Genomic DNA, 23,593 nt, shown 5'->3' on the forward strand with positions numbered 1-23,593 from the left:
GTAGTGGACATCATTAGGTTCAATCATAACACAACCTAGGGAGACTTAGTATTTTAGCATGCACTTATGGATGTCATATGCATTCCATACTTGATGCAAATTAGTGGTTCGATCCAAGACTACATATCTATCCTTACATCAGCATTCAGCAGCTCATATGCCATAGGGATATCTTATAACTTTTTAGTGATATTCCAGGCTTCTAGACCGAATAGGTTAATGGTGCACTCAACCTATTGCAAAAATTAAGGAATTTTCTTGATTTGTGCAATAGGTTGGATATACTTTGATACAGGATGTAGTGCCACACCCGCATATCTCGCCCTATGCTCATCATGAGGAGGCAAAGCATCGATGATATACATTCCATGCCGATGGATGTTTAGCCATGCACACATAAGACCCTTCAGCTCTCGACTGTTGAGCATACAAGTTTGACAAGTTGCCATACCTTGTCAATTTTACGAGCCTCTTCTTCAGCCAAGCAGTGTATCACACTTGCACCTTTGGCCCTAGCCTTTATGCAACCCCTTTATGCAACCTGTAAAACACTCTGTCTAGATCAACTATGTGGTCTTCTTCAACACTGCATCACTATGACAGAGATTACTCTACTGTAGCATACCTCTGCCATTGTTGTTAGTCCTTTTGGGTTGGTGAAACCCTTGTTTGTCATCACAACCTACCAAATTCTTTCTTCATAGCTACATCGACTAGCCTCAGATCTAGATGCCTCTTCTTCAGAGTAGCTACACAGTCCATGGCGACTCATGACATGTTCAACACATAGCCATACACACCGTTCTTCACACAATCATCTTTGGATTAACCAATCTTTGATCCAGGTGGACTTTACTTTCGTGTTCCTCTTCCCTTCGGCCTACCTTCTGGGTTTTATTCCCAAAGGCAAAGGATGACCCACAACTTAATAGGGGGAAATCCAAGTTATGTACGGGATCTCATAAGTTATACTCATTGTACATGTTTCCATGACGTAGTCACTGTGCTCATACATGCACACATACTACTCTAATTCTTTCCAGTTTTCTTTTCAGTTTTGGATGCTATCATTATGTACCAAGCAAAACACAAGAACTTCTTGTACATGCACCCTCTACTTACCTAGTGCAAATTAAGAGGGGGTGTTGAGGATAGTGTAAATTTCAGTATCTACATAGGGCATTAGGAGCAAACCCTAACCCTAACCCCATAGGGTTCACATGTATATATTCATGTTTATGTTCAATACAACATAGTGTACAGGTAGCTATATCATGTGCATCTCTCCCTCTCTCTCTCTCTCTCTCTCTCTCTCTCTCTCTCTCTCTCTCTTGCCACCTCATCAAGACCCTCACAGTTTGCAAGTGGGTTCAAAAGATTGTAAGAAGATGGTTTTTGGCATGTCTTCAAGTATCCATGACAAGCACCTTGTAAGAAGGTGAAGTGCATGCATCGATGTCAAACCACAAATTTTGGAAGATTTCATGATGATTGATGCTACATTGGAAAGTACACTAGGATGCTCAAGGATATGGATTTTGCAAAAAAGCACAGTGATCTGGGTGCTAAGATTGCCAAGTTGGAGGACAAAGAATTGAGATTGAAAAGTGGGATAACATGGAATGACTCAGCTAAAGTGACAACATCCATGCTTGCACATACAAACCATAGTTTCTCTTCCATGGCTACTACTAGAAGGATGGGTGTTGTGGGGGTACTCAATAGAGCGAGCGAGAAAAAGCGAGCGGGCCCAAAAAAGTGAGCGATCTTTTTCACAATCCCTTATAGAGGTAGCCACTATTCACGCTCTGTGAAATCCACTATTTGGGAAGAATCTCCAAAATTAAACTTAACCTACTTTCCATATTTGGGAGAGTAAAGCAAGTTGATAATATATTATAATTATCTTGATAATGTAACTTGGACTTGGTAGCATAGGAGAGACTAAAGCAACTAACACTTTTCCAACAACTCAATTCTCATATCCTTCAGTGAGTCTATTGACGATGACTTCCGCAATTTATTGATATTTCATAGTCCCTCATATGGCTGCAAGTTGTATATTCATGCCTATGAGTCTCACTATATACGCATGTCAAAAGCTTTTATTGATTTGCTTTCTCTTCATCAAGATCCTAGGTATTCATTTGCCTCATATAAAGTTGCAAAAATATCTCATGCCTTTTTTAATGTTTTCATTGTATTTGACTATCCAAGCACAAAATCTTGTACATTTTGCTTTCTCAAATGGTAATTGTATTTGTCGTTCCTATCCCATTTAAATTGTGCATGTGAAATACATTGTGTCTATGAAATACATGTTTCATGTAGTTGACATGATTTGGGTGTCAAATGACCTGTATACAAACCCAATGTCAAAAAGTGATGTTTTGGACTAACAGTACAAGAAAAGATACAAAATTGATTAGAATGATCTCAATAATGTAACTTCCAATATGTGTCATTAGTAATCAAAAGAAAGTGAAGTGTCACTTCAAAACGTGGGATTGCATCACATACACAACAATTCTTCTGCATTCAAAATGGGTTTTATTTTCCTACAATCAAGACATCCACATTGCTTGAAATCATACTTAATAACATTAATACCACTTCACCCATATCTGGGAGAACCCAAGTGTCATTTGAAAGCATAGGAATGCATAATACATAGAGAAATATTACCACATTACTGTTAGCTCACCCATATGTCAAGAAACCCAAGTGTAATTTGAAAGCATAGGATTTCATAATACATAGAGCAATATTACCATATTCAAAATGGGACTTCTTTTCATAAGTATCACCAAGCTGTCATCAAAATGGTCTCTTAAATCATATTCTACTCCTCTTGACACTCATCATCAACAAAGTAAATGCGAGCTCGTGGCCTATCTGAATGCCTCTCATCATATCTTCTTTCAGTTGACATGAATCTTGCCATTTCTTCTGCATAGCATGGTAACAAACTACAATCAAACATACATTTGAAACCATAGTAAGTCAAAACGTTAAAGAAACAATAACAACAATCCAAAAATATCCAAATGTCATTAAAGAAAGACCTAAGTTCAGCACCATACTAATCATCATATGGATTTGTGATGGGGTCCACTCTATCTTCATCCCCATCGCCATCATGCTCTGACCTCACCCGTTTCCCGGAATGGTCTGCTATAAGTGGCTCAACAATGGTAGCCATAATACTACTATCTGAATCAAAAGAAAAACAAGGTCTACCAGTAGCTTGACAAGCACGCATGAGAGGAGCTGTGCCACAACCCATCTCCAAAACCAATCCTCCTAGAACACATAAGAGAGACAAAAGGCACCCAACAAAGTAGCAACATCGCTCAAGTCCACCTCGAGCCATCTGAGAAGACATAGGCACTATTGTCCTCTCACTGAGAGGCACATAGTGAGTCCATAAATCAGATAGCGGATCAATGGAAAGGTTTCGAAATAGTGGAACACTCTCTTCCAAATAAATTGATGGAGTCTTCTTAGCTCTACGTACTAGAGCCAACATAGATGAATGCATCTGTGAATCATGCATAGAGAACCACATACCAAAGAATGACCTTAGCCAACAAGTATCATAGCATGAAAGACTACATGTGACCACACATATGGAACACAAATGAAATATATGATTTTACCATTAAAACCTAGCATGCATACTACATGTAACATGGCATCTATCAATCCCACATAAAGTAACACATTAAAAAGTTCATGAATGTAGCATTACAACACACCATGCATAGAATTGTAGCATACCTTAAGAGTTATACCATGGTATTTACAGTATCCATGTGGAAGCTTGTCATGAATGACTACACGTCTAACAACTTCCAAGCCTTGAACAAATGCAAAGCGCTCCATCCACGAAATACAGTGTCCTACAATCAAATGACACTATCTCATACAAGAAAAATGCGAATAGAGGACATATAACAACAATAGTACTAGATATTGAACCTTACCTGCCATAGGACATATAACTGCTAACCAACCACTATCTGATAATGAAGCTGCTGCAATGGCAAGCCCATAACGCACATGGTCCTCCAATAAGAGGTTCCAAACTGGGATGGGTTCTCTCTCATCAAGTGGAAATCCAGTGGGAAAGTCAACCAATATAAAATCCGCAGCCCACTTAATCTTCTTACCCAACCGCATGTAGTCTCGATCAGGGTTAACTACATCTTGGGGGGGTCACTATATATAAACCCTCTATACCACCTGCGTTCAAGGCCTATTTCTAAAATCCCTTATCTGTAAATTTTTCATTAATAAAATGTACCCCTTTTCTATACAAATCTGTAAATTTTTTCCAAAACTATTTTAAATAGTCCCTTATGTATATTTATTTCTGTAAATTTTAGAAATAAAAAATATCCTTCTGTTGAACTCATGTGATAGGGTTACATATGATGAGTGACCCCCCCGAGAACTACATTCATGAAAAACTCATGCAAAATAGTATACTTTTCATTTTTCTTGGACTGTGAAAAGTCCATGCCCATGGTTATGTAATCACCCACCATACAAGCATATAATGGAGTGATACCACGAGTCGATAGACTATCCGATGACTGTGCCTTATGAAATACATAATGTTGTACTAACTTTGTGATAGATTGTGAACCTACATGGAAAATTTATATCAAACAGAACCAAAGGAAATTTTGAAACATCGATAGCAAGAACAAAAAATAACTAGAACCTTACTTGCATGCTCCATTTGATCCTTATCTTGCCTTGGTGGACTAGATGGCTCCTCATCTAAATGGATAGGAAAGAATAACGTTAGTATACTATTCCAAACCCTCATCATAAACAATATTAGGAACTCAACATGTATGTATATTTCTTACCTTTCTTTTGAGCTTGTTCTTGTTTTTGTGCTTGTGTTTTTGTTTTTCTAGAGCTTCCCCCTATTTTATCCTTACTTTCTTCAATGTCCTTAGATGAAGCATATTTCTTGTGAAAGTCTCTCTCACGTACCAAGACTTGTCCCTTGGGGAAGTCTATCCACCAAGGACAATTTGCAAGTTCCCATTGAGTGTGATTGTGCATGCCAGGAGGATACATACAAGCAGCATGACCAATTTCCACCCAACTCTTGCACAAATTTGGAATCTCTAAGATCTTTCTCTCTCTCACCAAATGAGCAAGATACCTACAAATCAAAAATCACTAATTATTTGGACCTCCTATATAAAGAAAGGTTCACAACAAATTTGAGACAAACAAAAATGATTGTCAAGTTCAATGTTGTTATAAGCTTCACAAAACAAATAGAAAAGCACCATCATGAAAACTAAAAGGGACCAACCTGTAGACAACCCTGTGAGCGGCCATGTCCAGCTCAGAGAGACCGTCTACTTTCTTTCCTCCCTTACTCTCAATCTTTGAATCCTTTGATCGTAGAGCTAAGAACAAATGCTTTCTTCCTTCTAATTTTATGTCCTCCATGTACTGTTGCATTGTGTAATCTTTTGGTGTCTCTAAAGGAATGCCCATGGTTGTTACAATCCTCAAGTCATCAAGAACTTTCAAAGCCTGGGTCTCTACTTTCTCAAGAAATATCTCTCTATTAATCCATCTACACAAGTGAAAAACAAAGTATTCACACAACTAAGACTTATGGCACTTCTACAATACATACAAACAATACATACAAACACTGTAAAATATGTTTATTTATGAAAGGAACAACTCACCCTCTATACTCCACATCCCCCACAGGCATGAAATACATATCCCTCATTGGTTTGGTAGCCTCTAACAAGGAAAGAAAAATGATTTTTTTCTCCAATCTCAAATCAGACTTTGCTATGAGTTGCAGCTTCTCCAAAGTTACACAAGAGTCCAGACCATCAACAAATCGCAAGGCAAATAACTTTTCCAACCAGGCCTCACCCAAGCTTGGATCTATGCAATTCAAAACCTATCCAAGAATTGCATGTTAGATGCATAAAATGATTTAAAAATGTAACAACAAGAAGAATGAAACTCTCACCTTTCCCATCCTGTCAGCAATTCTCTTTTGAATCAGGACGCGTTGCTTTCCTTCAGCTTCTGTTCTTTGGTCTATAGGCATCTTTGTGGATATCTTATCAATTGCTTTTTTAAGCTCTGTATTGTACTCAACCTACACAAAAGATTTCCTTTTATAGAAAGAAAAGGAATGAAAGAGAATAAGCACCAAGAGAAGTGTAGCATTAAACCTGAAAGACCAATCTTGCAAGATAACCTCTTGTCAATGGAAACCAAGGCCTTTTTCCTTTACTCTCATGAGCCCTCCAGTTCTCTATGGATTTTACTTCATTAGGAGACAATGATTTCATAAATATCATAGGATCACACTCACAAATGTTGTGTGCATTTATGAGTGTGTCTCGGAGGCTAGGTTTGACGATGGCATGCTCATTCATACTACAAGATACATCAAAAGATTAGTTCGTTTGTACAAAATAAAAATAATGAAGGTAAAGAATTATACAACACAAAATAATGAAAGAAAAAAAGGTATCAAAGTACTTACGAATTCATGCACTGTAGGCCAGCCAATAGAGCAATCTCACTTATTTTTCTAGGATCAATTATCGTGCAAACCACTCTTATGTGTCGTTTTTTGTTTGTAGGAAAGATATCCTTTATAACACTCATCCAAGCAGTAGTCTTATGATTTCCCTCCCAAACAAAAAACATCCTTCTTGACATAAATTTAAATTCATGACTTGATAGCAAGTCATTCTCAAACTCTTCATCAACATCTCTCCAAGTGAGAGACCACCTCTCCATCATATCATCTGTCACTACTACCTCCTCTCCATCACTTTTGCAAACGGACACTATGAAAGATCCTTTCTCTGGAAGGTAGCCCTCCACTTGGAATGCGCTTTTTAGTGAAGGCACATCATCATGCAGTCCTCGTACTCGTGCATAGGGGATCAATCTACATAATGGAATGCGAGGACAATGATCTGAATCAAGCATCCTACATTTTCCAATCACATCACCTCCTCCTTCCACTTGCACTTCAGTGTCATCATCCAATTCAACCTCCTCCAATCTTGGTCCTTCATCTCTTGGAGCAGAGGATGTATCAGGCTCAGAACCTGCTGCACTCCCTGGTTCTTCTGTCCCACCTACTGATGATTGGGCAGGGGGATCTATTTTCTTTCCTCTTGCTAACTTTGGAGGCAGAGCCTCTTGAGGCTTTTTACCTTTCCTTCCAGTCATCCTGAAATGAAATACAAAAATAACACCTTTTCATACACTGGTTACATATGAAATGAGATTGCAAGACAATGAAAATCTAATCCAAGAGCAAATATAGCATAGCAAACTATAGAAAAAATCTATTGTTCACAGCACATGCTATTCTTCTCCAAAACATTCTATGAAGATCAAGAGTTCAATGTGAGCACAATTGTTAAATTTTTTAAACACTAATCAGAGACATGTTTACACTATCATTTTGAACACATGCATTTAGGGTCTAGTTTATCTTAGAGCCAACAGTCAAACTACTATACTATTAAAGATACAAAGAGCTAACTGTCAAACTAATATACTATTATTGATACATAGAGCTAACATTCAAACTCCTATACATAGATGTGTATAAAGGAATATCTAAACATACTTATTTATCTTTATACACATGTCTTTATTTATCTTTAAACACATCTGTTTTCACATATTTATGCATATGTCTGCATATCCTTTTCTATGAGCAAATAAGAAAACACATGTAAATAGTTTTATGTATGCATGTATAAACTTATCTATGTATGAATTTATATCTACATATACATACATAACCTCTCAAACTCTCAACTCCATATAGCACTCATTTGCTAATGGAAGAGACCGCATCTTCCATGCATATGCTTACATTTACAACAGACTTCCATATATACATCTTGACATTTTCATACATGACATATGGACACAAATAAATGTACAATAAATGTATAACACACATACATGTCTATGAATACTTAAGCATGTCTATTTATATACATGCGATCTTTTGGGGGATTTCTCCAATATTCCACAAACTCTCACCCCCTTCCATAGAGGACTTTCCTCAATCAAGGAGTTCCTCCTTTAACTTGAGGCATGATTCAAGAATGTAGATTAAAAGCAAAAGCATACAATGTGTTGGCAAAATCATCCTTGTGGTGAAAACAACTCGCAGAATTGAAAGCTACATAGATGACATTTATGTCGACCTTATATCTACTTAACTCTTCCTCTTTGAGATCTTATGTCCAAAGAGCATTCATATATAATAAAAATCTTAAAATGTATAGGTTGAATGCAACTGTGAAAGCACACATTAGTAGTGTGCATTTTAGTGCTATTTCTACCAAAATGGACAGTGTGTCAACACGTTGTCTATTTCAGTGAAAAGGGCATATAAAATGCTACCCCAATACAAGGCCACTATTGAGCAAGACTTGACACAAGATGGCTTGACACAGTAACTCTGGGATTTGGAAGCTAACTTTATTTTCAAGTCACCATGCAGGTCAAGTGTGGGAGCATTCTTGATCCGAACAACCAATCTTATTGTAGGAAGACTGTTGCAAGTGTGGGAGCATATCAATGTCCTAAACTGTGAAGCTTTTTCTACCAAAAAAGACAGCGTGTTGACGCGCTGCCCATTTTGGTGTCACAAGCATCAAAATTTCCTTCTTTACTCAAATATGAAGGTGGTACATGAAAGATACAAGGTGGTCAACACGCTGTCCATTTAAATGGAAAGGGTATCCCAAATGCTCCTACAAATGCTCCTACAAATGCTTAACACAATTTCGAAATCAATTTGAGGATGTGAGGAGAAGAAGGATTCACAATTTCGAAATCAATTTGAGATGCATAGACATGAATCGATGAAAGTTTTGTCATGAAAAGTAGATCAAAATCAAAGACGCGCTGCCCTTTCTCATGGAAAGTAGATCAAAGAGGACCCAATGATTTTGATCTACTTTCCATGAGAAAGGGCAGGGCGTAGTATTGTCCAAATGCTTTTTAGTATACCTCCTTTGACATGATTCTAATCTACTTTCCATGAGAAAGGACAGCGCGTCCTTTCTCATGAAAAGTGGGTCAAAAAAAGAGATGATTTTGATCTACTTTCCATGAGAAAGGGCAGCGCGTCAAAAGGGCAGTGCATTGTCTCATGGAAAGTAGATCAAAAAAAGAGATGATTTTGATGGACTTTCCATGAGAAAGGACGCGCTGCCCTTTCTCATGGAAAGTAGATCAAAAGAGGGTAGCCTCTTTTGATCTACTTTCCATGAGAAAGGGCAGCGCGTCAACGCGCTGACCTTTCTCAATGAAAGTAGATCAAAAAAAGGATGTGGAATTCTTGAAAACAAAAGCGTGGGTGAGGAGTATGTACCTTGGTGGGAGAGAAGGTGGAGCGTGGAAGGAGATCAAGGGAAGATCAAAAGGCCAACGATGACTGCCAACGACGATTGCCAACAACGACGACTGCAGCAGGGGATGCAATGCTCAATCAAAAGAGTGTAGATCAAAAGAGTGTCCTCTTTTGATCTACTTTCCATGAGAAAGGGCAGCGCGTCAATGCGCTGCCCTTTCTCACTGAAAGTAGATCAAAAAAAGGATGTGGAATTCTTGAAAACAAATGTGTGGGCGAGGAGTATGTACCTTGGTGGGAGAGAAGAGGAGATCAAGGGAAGATCAAAAGGCCAACGATGACTGCCAACGACGATTGCCAACAACGACGACTGCAGCAGGGGATGCAATGCTCAATGCCATAGCCTTGCTCGCTGATGGAAGATGTAGACAGGGAGGAATGTCCCCCCGAACATGCAGGCTAGAAGGAGCAAGGAATGAGGTTGGTCCCAAGATCCAAGATCTCACACGAGTGGAGAATGGACATGCAGACAAAGCTACATAAGAACTCAGAGAGGTCCCCAGCTGCAAAACAGGAAACGAAGGCGAAGCGGAAGCGGAAGCAGAAAGGGAGGGAGAAGCGGAAGCGGAAACAACTTCAGTGACTGCTCGCCTTCAGTAAACAACTGCAACAAAGCTCCCCACAGCTACATTCCACACGACCAACAAAAGAAGCATCAGTAACCAAAGAGAGATGACATGCTTTTATATGCTTTCGACGTCTCACAGTTTCGAGCACACAGAGGATGAAGAAAGGCAAGAACGACTTGATTTGAGAAGGACCCGATGTTCGTGGATGGCGAAAGGACTTACGTAGCATGAAGGAACGATTTGGGAAGATGCCTTACGTCTAACAGCAAGGCTCCTCAAACCATCGACGACTCAAACCTTCAACGAAGGCTGAGGAAACAAAGGCAGAGGAAACGAAGTCGACGAGGAAGCAACGAAGGCAGAGGGAACGAAGGCGAAGCTGAAGCGGAAGCGGAAAGGGAAAGAGAGAGAAGCGGAAAGCTGAAGCGGAAGCGGAAAGCGGAGTGGAAGCGGAAAGAGAGAAGGGAGGCTACGAAGACCAAAAACAAAGTGCAGTTGTAGTAGCTACGGGCAAGTAATAGCAGTAAGGGAGTCACGCAGGAGCTGGGACGGCCAGATCAGTAATAGTTGTAAGGTAGTCGCGTAGGATCAGTGAGGCCACTGCAAACAACGCTACGTAGGAAGTAGTAAGGGTGGCTCTTATGGCCACAGGGAGAGAAGCAAGCAAGAACCATGCAATTCGTAAAGAACCATGCGATTCATAAAGAAGCAAAGAACAAGCTGTTTAGAACAAGCAAAGAACAAGCAGAGAGCTAGTTTAGAATGAGCGAACAAACAACACCCTATTCATGGTATACCCTTCTATATCAATTTGTAACAAAATCGCATCAAAAACTTACACGATTTCTATCAGTTCCGCATATTGTGTAACAAAAGATGGGTCTTTCCGATTCCCATTCTGGCAGGAGGCAATGCAAAACTTCACGCCGAAGATAGTGCAAATGATGAAAGATGAGAATCTTTTCGCATGGCAAGGAGGGCCGATCATCATGGCGCAGGTATGTGATGTGTGTAGCGAATGATTTTCTGGATGAACTGGGAATTAGTTAGAGCGAGGATGGAGTAACAAAACTTCATGAATAGGGTCGTGGCTATAGAAAGTGAGGAGCGAGGAGCGAGGAGAAGCAATGCGATAGATGAGAGAGCTCCAACGAAGTAACTTTTGTAATTTTGCCAATTTTGTATCGGTCTTCCAATAGACGAGAGAGCTCCAATGAACAACCTACGCAGGCTACCGAGATTTCAGGATGGTTCCAATGTGAAGGCTACTGTGGGAGAAAAGTGAATGTGGCTATCCTCACAATTTCTTCATCGCGAACACCAAGTTCCTTTATATATTCCACAGTACGACGAAGCCGACGATCAACATTGTACCCGAAAATGTGAGGCCAGCGAGTTAGCAGCTTCCCCATCTCCTCACCTTTCGCAACGCCTAGCTCAAGAAGAAATCTCAAGGTGGGCTCAAGCTTCGCGTCAATGCTGTAGCTGATCAAGCGAGGGCAGGAGAGGAGAACCTTGGCGAGTCGAGCCTCCTTCACTCCAGCGCCCTGAAGGAAACCTAGGAGGGGGCAGAGCTTCTCCTCGACGCTATAGACCAAAAGGTTGGGAAACTTGGCAATGGCAGAGGCAAGCTCGGCTCGTTGGGCACCAAGGCCGGCGAGGTAGTCGGCCATGGGGCGAAGCTTCTCGCGTGCAAGCCGAGGATGAGGAGCTGAGGGCAACGGGAGACCATAGCGGGAAGCTTTCGAGAGGGGATACCGATGTGGTGTTCGAGGAAAGCCCAAAAAGTCGTGGCTACCGTGAGAGAAAAGCGAATGAAACAAATGTAGATCAAAAGAGTGTAGATCAAATGTAGCCTTTGGGGAGGATGAAACAAATCCAAACATCTTCAAGGAACACGAAGAAACATAACACTAGTACAATAAATCGATCAGAGATAAGAACGCATAACATCTTCCTGGGCAAGCCATGTCTGCAAAGAGAGTAAAATGAGAAACACACTAAAGCATGTACCCTTCTCAAACTGGCCACTGCTAGTGTCCATGGAATCACCATACGCTTGCTGTGCGTTGGCTCTAAACAAAACGATCAGAGCAAGAGAGAATCCAACCATGCGCAAAGACTATCCTATTCGCAGACCTTCCGATCTCTTGTAGACGAATACCAACCTAGCATGTCGCCTGGCATCAGCGAGACCAAGCACTAGAATAGAAGTTCCAAAAAGTCGTGGCTATGAAAAGTTCGCCAAAACTCCGTAGTATCGTCTCTTTCAAAACTATGGGATGCGTAATATTTCAGAGGACTAGCTGCTGCTCGATATGCCTGGAATGCGGCTTCGTCCCGAAATAGGTTCTACCTACAGTGGCAGCGCTGTTTGAGCAATCAAGCAAGCAACCCAACTGAAAAGTGGTCTGATATATCCAAGCAGGAAACGCGTTCAAGGAACCCATTCACGATACAAGGCGGCGGTGATTCGATGAAGCGAACCCATTCACGATGATATGAGGCGGGGGTGGAAGCGACGACTGGGAGGGGTGGCAAGAGGAAAGGTAAAAGAAAGAAGAGTAAGGAGAAAGCGAGGAGCGAGGAAAGGGAGAACTAGTTGGATGGGAAATAAGTACTGGATGGGAAATAAGTAATCTTTCATTTTAATGTGAGAACCTAATACAGTGCAGTGTACACTGAGCATACTGAATTGCACTATGTACAGTGCAGTGTACACTGCATATATTGTACACTAGTGCAGTGTCCACTATAGCCCATCTTTGCAGCCCGTCTTCAATAACTGTGATCACATCCAACCTTGCATGCCTGACCCATGTGTTACTAACTAATGCTATCATTACTTAATTAATATTCTAGTTTTGTAGGCAATGATATTAAATTTTTTCTCTGACCAGATTCGTGTTTGCAAGTTATGGAGCCTTTATTCAGATTACCATCTTGTAAAATGATTACCATTTTCATGGAAAAGAAATAGGATATTATGAACCATGTCATGGAGCCTTTATGAAGATAATTGTGACGGCGTCATCTAACTCGCCACCTTTCAAAGACATAATTTCTTCATGTCTTCTCTTCTTTTGTCATCTCTTCCTTCTATTAACATCTTCTCTTCCGCTGCCATGTCCTCTTCTATCAACCTCTTTTCTTCTATTTCCATCTCTTGTGCTTCCATTTGCTCTTCTGATGCCACCTCTTCTCTGGCAATGTCATTTTTTATCACAATCTTCTACTGGCTACATCTTCTTTTGTAAATGAAGAGCCGCTAGCTATTCTAGAGCTCCGTCTTCTTTTGCACTTGCAAATTGATGAAATTGTTCTCATAGCACTTGGGTGGCGCTAATCCTTTAGTGTTCATTTGTGCATCTAAAACATGCCTGCATCTGTGTTCATTCGCTTTGGAGAATCAGAAACATTGTCCATTCGTTATGACACTCCTTTATTGGAGGTCTCCCTAGTAGATCTCAAGGAACACTTTCACCTTGCGGATGAGGAGATTAGTCTACATCAAGAAATCGGAGTGGATGACATTGCAGTAGTGCTTCCCTTGGTGGACTTGGAGGATGGTCAAAAAGGGTACAAGATCAATGGAAAACAACATTCAACCTTCAGAGTTGAGGTGATAAGAAGGAAAGATTCTCATAGTGACTTTCAAAATGCTGAAGTGAATAGTGTTATTTCACTTATAGAGAAGATGCCTTTGAATAGTTCTTTGCATGTTGCATTAACTTCTGCAGTTAGAGTTGAGAAGGTTGATGAATTGCCTAAAACTTATGATGGGTATGTTGTCTTTGAACTCCCCCCTTTGCCTGATGGATCTCCAATGTCTGGAATGGAACAAAATGCCGATGGTCATGTATGGACAAAATATTCAACATGTTCACAAGACTTTTTCAATGGAATTTTAAGGATGAGTAGATGTTTTGGATACTTGAGATGCTGTAACCTTCATTGTCCTTACCTTGAACGAATGGGAGTTCTAAATGATACACAATGGAAGGGAAAGCTTAGGAAGCCACCTGTGCCTGGTCCAATTGATCCAACCTTGGGATCAATTGTCTGCAAGCATTGTTTGGAAATCCCAGAGTGTGTTTATCAATGCAGTGCTATCATATATTATTGCTTGCCTCATGAAAGAGCAAAGATGACAAGATGTGCTGTGCATGTTGGGTTCCATGACCATCCTGTTGAGAAAGGAAAAAGTCATGCAAAGGAATTTCTAGTAGATGATCTTGTTTCAATGCGTGCTAGGCTAAATGCAAGTTCATCTTGCAAAAACATTGAGGTCTCGGTTACACAAGACCTTATGATGGATATGTTGCTTGTAAAGGAGGGGGTCGCTATGGAACCTTTAGATTACCAACAATTTAAGAGGTTTTGGATACAATCACACCAATGACACAAAGGAGAAGGCTTCAGAGAATAGTGCAGAGTGCAAGATGTGATGCTAGAGGAGGAGATGGTGAAATGGATTCAATACTGGGTTTGAAAAAGAGATGCAGATATCCATATGTGCAAAGTATCTTGTTTCCTGGACAGTTGCAAGATGAACAACAACCACATATTTTCAAAATGTCGACCATTGGTCCAGGATCAGGGGTTGATTTGGTGAATCGAATGCGGCCAAGAGGTAGCCTTGGATCATAATGGGTGCATTTTGACCACGTCCATCGAGTAAAAGGATGGTCAACTATGGGTGCTCATGTGTATGACCCTTACATAAGGGAACTCTTAACAATAGCTATATGTGAATTCAAGGTGGAAGATACCCATGCACAAGTGCAATTCTGGAAGCTTTTGAATAGTCAGATGGAGAAGAATGGTTTTGAACCACCTGAATTCCGAGGATTCATGGCAGATGGAGCAGGAGCAAATTGGCTTTCTATCCGCACAGTTTACAATGGTGGGCCTGAAAATGTAATGGAGGGTAAAGAAAGGACTTGTGGTTTTCACTCGGAGATGAGCATGGTTGAGCATACCAAAAGATGCATTAAGCCACAATTTCAGGAGGAGCATAAGGTTCTATGTATGAAATGGAGGGAGGCAATGACAGCTGCTTCTGCAGATCAATGCAAGAGAACATTGACCTTGTATTGGTCTCCATTGCATGTGAAAGAGGGTGAGTTGCCAGCACTCCACACATGGTTGGCTTGGTGGGATGTTAGAGTCAACCAATGGGGGGGAATGTTTTTGCAGCAAGAGAAAAATTATGGGTTTGTTCCTACAGTAAATCTTTCGGAGACAAAACACTCTAGCATGAGAGCAGCACATGGGTATGCAAGACACATAACATTGTATGAAGCTTGTGCTGCAGATCTTGCAATGAGTGTCCTTCAGAGTGCTCACTATAATGCCTTTTTGAATGGAAAACACTTGGGTACAAGTCTGAATTTGGATGTTCTACGACAAAGAATACTTGATGGTGGTGGATCTAGTAAAGGAGATAGAAATAGGCATGTTGATTTGTCACACACTGTGATTGAAGAGGCTGGGTTACACTCTCCAGAGATGGATAGACCGATGACAGAACCGATGAGTATGAGAAGAAAGAGGAGTTCTACATGTTCAACTGTGGTCCATGCACTTGATAGTCATCGCCCTGAATACATCACTGTCACTACAAAGAGAGTGATTGGGAAAAGACGACTTCTTGATTTTTTAAATCCTGCAAACCAGGTAGTTTGTAGAGAGGCAAACATTCATGATGCCAATTGGGCAATTAGGAGAACTGAAGCACATAGTGTTGTCACATGCTTTGGTTACTTGACAGAAAGTCGGAGACGGTGTAGGGCAATGATCAATGCGCTTGGTAGAAGTGCAAGCAATGGTGTGCCAGCGCCTTGCTTTAAGGGAAGAAGGCAACATTCCAATGGATTGACAGAACAATTTGTTTGGTTTTGCAATAGTACTGTGACCCATATGTGGAAGGTGGATAATTCCATTCAAGGTGTTCCTAGAAACTCTCCAAGTGTGTGGAAGGTTGCATGTGGGACATCAATTACTGTGGATGAGAGGGAGACCCTAGTAAGGGCAGGATTTGTATTTGAGACTAATGATGCTATTGGTGTCATGAGCTTCCCATCTCGTATGCAAAAAATATGTACGCCAAGCCATGTACGCCCATCTCGTCGTGATGGAAAGCTTGTGTCATGGAGAACTAGGTTGAATAAAGAATTCAAAGAAAGGATAAGCAAGGCAGTTGCAGAAAATGGGGAGGTTATAAGAGAGAGCACTATTATTCCAAATGAGGTGCATCTTTTCCACATTCGTACATCAGGTTCAATTTCCAAGGGGCTAACATACTGTGTCTCAATTTCAGAATTCCCACGTTGTACGTGTCTTGATTTCACTCAAAGGGAGACAAGTAAAACTCCTTATATGCCTTGCAAGCACATATACTTTGTGTTCATTGTAGTGCTGGGATTGAGTGATACAGTGCATCAGTTTATGCATCAAGCAGCATTGACTAAGATTGAGTTGTTTCAAGCACTGGCTGGAAAAAGAAATCCATCTTCCATAGACTAGATGATGTGAAAGACATTTTGTTGTTCTTTGCTGAACATGTAGATTATAGAGATAGGGATCCTTCTATGTTTTTGTAATGGAAGTAAGGATATACTTCTGCAAGCATTAGAGGCAAGATATGTCAGCCTTTAATGTGGAAGTAAGGATATACTTCTACAAGCATTAGAAGCAAGATATGTCAGCCTTTAATGTGAATAGTAGAAGATGCAATAGATGTAATGTGCTTTTTTGCTCTACATGCCTTCCATTTTTTGGATCAGATGTTTGGAAGATGTACTTCTGCAAACATGGAAGGCATGATATGTACATGTAGTATGAGCACGTTTTGGCTATATTCTATGTGCTCCTATGTTGTTGTCTCTCCATAAGGATTTCAGTGTGAAAGTAAGGAGAGAAAGGTATTTAATATGATGTGTAGGCTACTCCTTTTCTTTGGATGGGTGTATGGAGGAAGATACCAAGTATGGGTAAGAAGGATATGTGTAGCCTGATATTTGTCTTCATGATGCATGTATGGAATATGTAATCATATAAGCATGGCAGGCATGATATGTAATGTAAAAAATGTGTGCAATGTTAGTTCTTTTTCAAATCTCATATTCAGTACCACTATGTGTTTGCTTGCCAAATTTATTGTAATGTAAATATATGAGAAGGAAGGAGATATGCAATTCAAAAAATGTGCCCTCTAGGTAGTCTTTGTTTTTGTGAATCATATATTTTATATACTATTGAATCTCTCTCCATAATGAGTCTAATGTGATAGCATGAGAAGGAAGGAGGAAAGCAATATCATTTTGGGGCATGACTCCTCTCTCCAATGAGATTTGATTAATCATATAGTGGATCAAGGGCTGCTCGCTTGCCTGTTGTTTAATCACGCTCGCTTAATTGGGCTCGCTCGCTTTTCCTTGCTCGCTCTTTGGTAATCCTTGGTGTTGTGCATGCTTCCATTCGGGATGATGAGTTGCAGGAGCTACTAGAAGGATGGATTTTGTGCATGTTGCCATAGGGGATGATGAGCTACATGAGCTCATTCAGATGGTTGAGGGTGCACAAAAACAAATAAAATAAAAACCTTGTCCTTTGATGCACATAATCCATTAGAGAAGAGGTCATTAGAACTACACCATACTGAGGGTCTATCTTTGAAAGCATAGGATATCTATGCAATTCAAGCTGCAATCCTAGAAGTTACCTGTGCATTAGCCTACAGGTCAATGTTTGTTTGGGTGTAGCCATTCTTGGTGAGATTCAGGGCATGGATGGAGTGGCAAACACAAAGGCACTACAAAGGAGATAAGATAACACCCAAAGACACTCTTGAAAGAGAAGAGGGAGCTTGTATTCCAAACTTGTGCCTACAACAATGAAGACCAAAGTCAACCATTCGGTGTTTTATACATGTCACCTTTTGAAGAGAGGGCCAACCCTTTTCCTTTTAGCACTCTCCCTTTCTTTACATTAAAAGGCTCTTAGGCCCATAGGGTGCCAAGGCATATTGCTACCCTTTCCATCTCTCCCTATTGTTGGAAATAGCCCTTGTGTTAACCATATAAGAGTGCTTGGGACAAGCCTGGCATTAGGAGGTGTTCCTAACTGGCTCCCAAATAGCACTTGTGTTAGCCTTGCACCTCCAAGCCCTAAGCTATTTGGGGCTCAAACCAACTATATGAGGCTCAAAACCTAGAGTGGCAAGGTCGATGTTGGTCTACTTGCGGCTTGACTCCCGTGAGGCACTTAATCGCACTAGCCACATTTTGTGGCAATTTGCAGGTAGAACCTATAACCTGTGACCATTGGGGGTATTTGGGGCTCAAACTCCCTGATCTTGTGATGTACTCCTTCCATGGCTGCAATTGTTGAAGTAAATCATGGAGCCTAATCACCTTTAATCATTGGTTACCCTGCATTCGAAGACTATACTCTGTGGATGTTAACATGCCCCCTTCCTATTGCTGAGCTTCCCTTGGATCAGCCACACTGGAGGACACGGAGGTAGAGGGGGAGGTCTTGAAACTGCGTAGGACCGATGTCAAGGTTGAAGATAATCTCATTGGTCTGATTGTAAAGGCGATTATCGATGGGGAAACTATGGGCGAGAAGGTCGCGAGGAGTAGTAGGAGGAGGCAGTTGAAGTGGACCATTGCTACGATGGGTATCGAGCCATACGTCATTGAATGACTAGAGGCCAAAGCAAAATTCCTCTTGAGTCATTTCTTTGGGAAAGTTGTACTTCAAAAAATTGTACAACATATTAGGGTCCTGCTACTAGAGCTCTCGAAATTTCTCCCAAGTCCATCATCATTCCATTGGTATGTACAAGGGGTGGATCCGGCGATCGATGTGGGCACTACAGTAGTATTGCCAAAACTACTCCATTTTGATGAAGGGAATGCGCCAGTGAGGCTGTAGACCAACGTCGCCATCGGTCCGTGGGAGAAGAGCATTAGGGGCGAGGTGGTATCCTCCTCTTGTGTGCTCTGGATGGGCACATCGTCAGTCATCGAAAGACTAGGTGATGAATTGTGTGAGGAGGCGCATGTCTAATATTTCATAGAGGTGGAGGCGGGAGCCTTCGAGTTGGTGCTTCCAATGGTGCATAAGGGCACTATCTAACAGTTCTTGGAACGACTGCAAGTCAGGATGCAACTGTACATTTTTGGGTGGGAAGGAGGGAGGAGCTTGTAGAACCTCATCATCTTCAATGGGCATGGGTTCCTCCTCTGTTGTGCCTATGAGCGTTGTATAGTTGACCATCTGTACAAAATTGGCTACCTTGAGCAACGTGTTAAGAGCCTCTTCAAGGAGGTCGATCGGAGTCATAGATGAGATGGACGGGGATGTCTTGTGTTGTGCGATGGTGGTGTTAAAGGCATTACAAGAATATTCAGGCAGATTGGTGCATGGGAGGGGTGGCTTGTTGAGTGGGTTGGGCAGGATCCAAAGGAGGTGGTTGTGGGATTTCGACAAAGGGGGTGGTAGAATTAAATATTTAGATGGCTTCTTGGCCTCCCTCCTCGGCTACTTCCTCGGGATATGTGACATGTATGCTTTAAAAATTGCTCACCAAGGACTCAAGTGAGTCTTGGAGAGCTTGTAGCACCCAGTTAAAGAGGATTATAATGCCGAGGGGATTGTAGGTGGTGGATTGGTAAGCCACAAGATGCCCTTGAGATTGTATTATGGAGACTCGGCCATAGGTCAAAAACCCAAGAGAGGTACTTACCCTAATCACCTCGTGCTAACTGTGGATGCACATGGGTGTATGTGCAAGGAAATGACTTGTGGATTGCAGTTGCATAGGGTGATATGCCAACCATACTGACTCACCTAGACCTAGACTCAATGATCATGTGGAATGCAATGTTGACAGACGTCATGCTGTCGCATAGCGTGTTAAAAGCCATGTAGAGCATGTGTACAGCTTGTGTCTTACCTTGGATGTTGGAGGTACATTGGCATTGTGATGAGTTCTTATAGGATGGTCCTTTGCCACAGGAGAAGCAGGTTCTTGTGTGATTGCCTTTGGCATAAACACTTGCTCTCATGAGTCGAATGGCACCATTGGAGATGGTATGATTGCAACTACCCTTGATGGTTCACATTCGGGTTTGGAGGGAAGTTCTTGTGCATCACCCCTCATTGTAGGGGTCGGTTCTTGTGTTGCTTCCTCGCTACCTTAGGTGATTTTCATGTTGAGTTGTACAATTTGTGGTGGTAATAGGGTGCGTTCGAGACTCTAGGGCTTGTTTGCTGTAGTCGGTTCATCAGTAGGTTCTTGTGGTTTTGCATCCAAGGTCAACACATGTTCTTGTGTTGCTACCTTCAGAACCCCTACAGCTTGTGACTTAAACTTCGGCACCCATAGGACCTGCTTGTCATTGTAACTATCTCGGTCTTCCAAGAGCTTGGTGGGGACCTAGCACTTGGGGGGATGCTACGGTTGAGGAGGCAGATTGAGGCCTAGAGACCGAAGTGTGGGATGGTGTTGTGTCCTTTTTGGCATGAATGTGTTCACCAAGGACGTCTCTGGAGCGATTACGGACTCCTGTGCTACTTGGATTCTTTCTGGTCATCGGTTCCAGTTGAAGTAGTATTGAGCACAGAGAATAGGCTCTTGCACTTGCTATTCATGGCTCTCCTAAGTGGGGGATGGGAATGGTGGCATAATGGGCAATTGCACCAAGTTGCCATAGCAGTTGGTCCTCAGCTCCTTCTTTTCTTGGACCACGGCGAGGGTGCAGCTAAAGGAGCAGGACTTGGTTCACACAGCAGGATTACTGCAGTTCTACCATCATTCGTGAGGGAAGTTGTTCTGGCTTGCCAGTTGATTTGACAGCTCACAGCATAACACCAGGTCCTTCCCAATATGATATTTTCATTAGTCGCTTCTATGGGGAGAATATGAAAGCGTATTTCTACTGCCTGGCGAACAACCATTAGACTTAAGTTCAGAAAACCCAAGGTGCTTATGAGTTGGCCATTGATAGCCCTTACTGAAGTGACGGTGAGGTTTAGGGGTACCTGTAGCTTTTCTCATACCTCATGGTAGGAGATGAAGTTGTGGCTCAACCTCGGATCCATGAGTGCTCTGATACGCATGCCCGGTCCTTGCAGTTGAACATGCAACCTAGCTGGTTCTATCGTTAGTTCATCCGCTAGTCTTGGTTGTTCAAGCGTTGCCTTAAGTAATTCCATTTTCTTATGTTGTCTGAGTTTAGAGTTACTTGCTCTGGCTTCTTTGATGATTTGGCATTTCATTTGGGCTACCTCGGCCTTGAGTTCTTTTCTCTATGAATGGCTTAAAGGGTACACAATGTGAGTGGCCCATAGTATCTCTTTAATTTGCTCCCGTTAATGTAGTTGTCCATTTCTATTCCATCAAGGGTGGCTATTTTGCATGCCCCTTGTTGAGTGATCTCTACCATGCGATAGGGACCCATACCTCAGTACTTGAGCTTGCGTTGGTATTTTTGATGATGTACATGAGTTCCAAATCACCCTCTACAAGGTCTTTGCTCTTGAGGTTGTGGTCAAACCACTTTTTGCATCGGGCCTTCTCCATCCAAAGTCAGTAGGCTGCACGCAACCTTGTCTCTTCTAACTTTTCAAGGTCGATTAACCTCAGTCGTTGACTAGTAGTAAGGGACATATGAACTGCATGATAACTTGTTCATTTAAGAATTTGGCGATGGATCTTGCATCTACCTTCACGGTGGCTCGCCCTTCTACCCACTTGGTGAAGTAATGGGGCTTGGACCCTACTCACCTGCTCCACCTCTACGTCTTTGGACTTGTGCACATTCATAAATATAAAACCATAACTCATCGAGGAACATTCATAAATATGTTACCATAACTCATCAAGGCACATTCATAATATATTACCATAAATATATTAACTCTACATCTTTGGACTCATACACATTCATGAATATATTACCACAACTCATCGAGATTGTACGAGACAAAAGATTCCATATGGGAGGTGGTTTTCTCAGACAATGCAACACGTGCAGACCCTTTTGGCACATTTTGTGAGAATACAAGCATTCTTCTATACCATTCTTTGCTCCCTTGGTTTTCTTGTTGTTGGCACTCACACATGGGGTGGGTTGAGTGCACATGAAATAGAGGGGGATTGGGGTGAACGTCTAGATAGGTGCCTAGGTACTTGGATGCAAGACGCATCACACGAGGCATGACGGGATCGAGACCTCAACAGACAAGGGGGCGTAGGTCGTGGAGACCTTGGTGTTCATTTTTAACATAACTTTTGCGTTTGGACTTCGATTAAGGAGCATGTTAAACCATTGCGACAGGCACGTCATGATCTTTGAGGCTGGGGTGGTGGATGCCCAAGTGAAGACTCCAAGCGGGAGTTATTTAGGATGAATCCAACGTGATCATTGGCTACATTTGAGGGGCACGGGACCTCCCATGGCTAAGGGAAAGGTGCGGTACCTTACACTTGGTATTAGAGCCACAGTGGGGAGTTGTGACTCAGGGGAGAATCTTGCGGCTTGTGGACTCAGATTCAGATAGGATGCCACACCAGAAGCTAGAAAGGATAGATGAACTACCCGACGAGGGTAAAGAAATAGTTAAGAACGACAAAACCAAGAAAAATTAAAGCTGATGAGAGACGTTCATGCTTTCTCATTTTATTAAATAATCACAAAGAAAATATGCTTTGCAGGTAGAGGTTCTAGCTCTTCCAGCACTAAGCAAGCCCCAAAAGGGGGGTGCTTTAAATGCAAAAAGGACCACTACATGAAGGAATACCCAAAACGTGGCAAATTTGCAAGGCCTCGAATTGCCTTGACCCAGGATGAGGAAGCCGGATATCATGAAGACATGGAAGGAGGAGTTCAAATCATGGAGATTGAGGAAAGAGACTCCTCCTGACTGGAGGAACATCCCAGGATAGGGGCATGTAGAGCAATTGCGAGGTGCATGGCTACAAGAGTGGCAACATGTATTCCCAACATCTATGTCAATGGACAAATGAATGACATCCCTCAAAGGGTAATGATTGACTCGGGGGCCACACACAATGTGATCAGCCCAAAAATAGCCAAATGCCTAAAAATTAGAACAACTGATCTAATAGATATATAGGTGGCATTTGGGCAGGGAAAACAAGACTATCTTAAGATAGCATGGAATGTCCCATGCTAGATGGGTAAATGGAAAGCCAAGATGGACTTCTTGGTAGTCCCCATGGATTTGGATGAGGTAATATATGAAATCGAATAGTGGGAGAACTATGTGATTGCAATGATGGGAAAGGGAGCAGATTCCTTAATCCTAGACATGTAGGGATGCGGAGTCCAAGTGAAGTGTGTCCGATCAGGTATATCACCCAAGGATGCTAAAGGTCTTCTCAATGATGGAAGAAGACTAGTGGTGGCTCAGAACTTAGCCACCCGAGTAATAAACAAGGCTTCTGACAAATTGATAAGTGCTAAACAACTGCACAAGGAAGTCAAATGAGGTACGGAAGTGCACTTACTGTGATGTGCAT

At 41.7% G+C, this 23,593-nt stretch overlaps 1 protein-coding gene and 1 pseudogene across 1 annotated transcript; both read right to left on the bottom strand.

Annotated features, from left to right (window-relative positions):
* Positions 1-2,691: 2,691 nt before the first annotated feature.
* LOC147900492 (uncharacterized) lies at positions 2,692-6,043 on the bottom strand. Its single transcript, XM_087376662.1, has 9 exons — positions 6,029-6,043; positions 5,342-5,611; positions 4,881-5,185; positions 4,735-4,788; positions 4,553-4,651; positions 3,987-4,202; positions 3,781-3,902; positions 3,084-3,541; positions 2,692-2,969 (listed from the first exon to the last, which is right to left on the bottom strand). Exons 2-9 carry the CDS (start codon positions 5,527-5,529, stop codon positions 2,843-2,845), a joined length of 1,569 nt encoding a protein of 522 aa, XP_087232788.1. The 5' UTR covers positions 5,530-5,611; positions 6,029-6,043; the 3' UTR covers positions 2,692-2,842.
* Positions 6,044-11,300: 5,257 nt separating this feature from the next.
* LOC147900493 (uncharacterized) lies at positions 11,301-12,148 on the bottom strand (annotated as a pseudogene).
* Between the last annotated feature and the right edge of the window lie 11,445 nt (positions 12,149-23,593).

The sequence above is a fragment of the Dipteris shenzhenensis genome, chromosome 7, assembly GCF_047967505.1.
Source record: "Dipteris shenzhenensis isolate YYH24624 ecotype China chromosome 7, Dip_SZ_1.0, whole genome shotgun sequence".
In the NCBI taxonomy this organism is placed as follows: Eukaryota; Viridiplantae; Streptophyta; class Polypodiopsida; order Gleicheniales; family Dipteridaceae; genus Dipteris; species Dipteris shenzhenensis.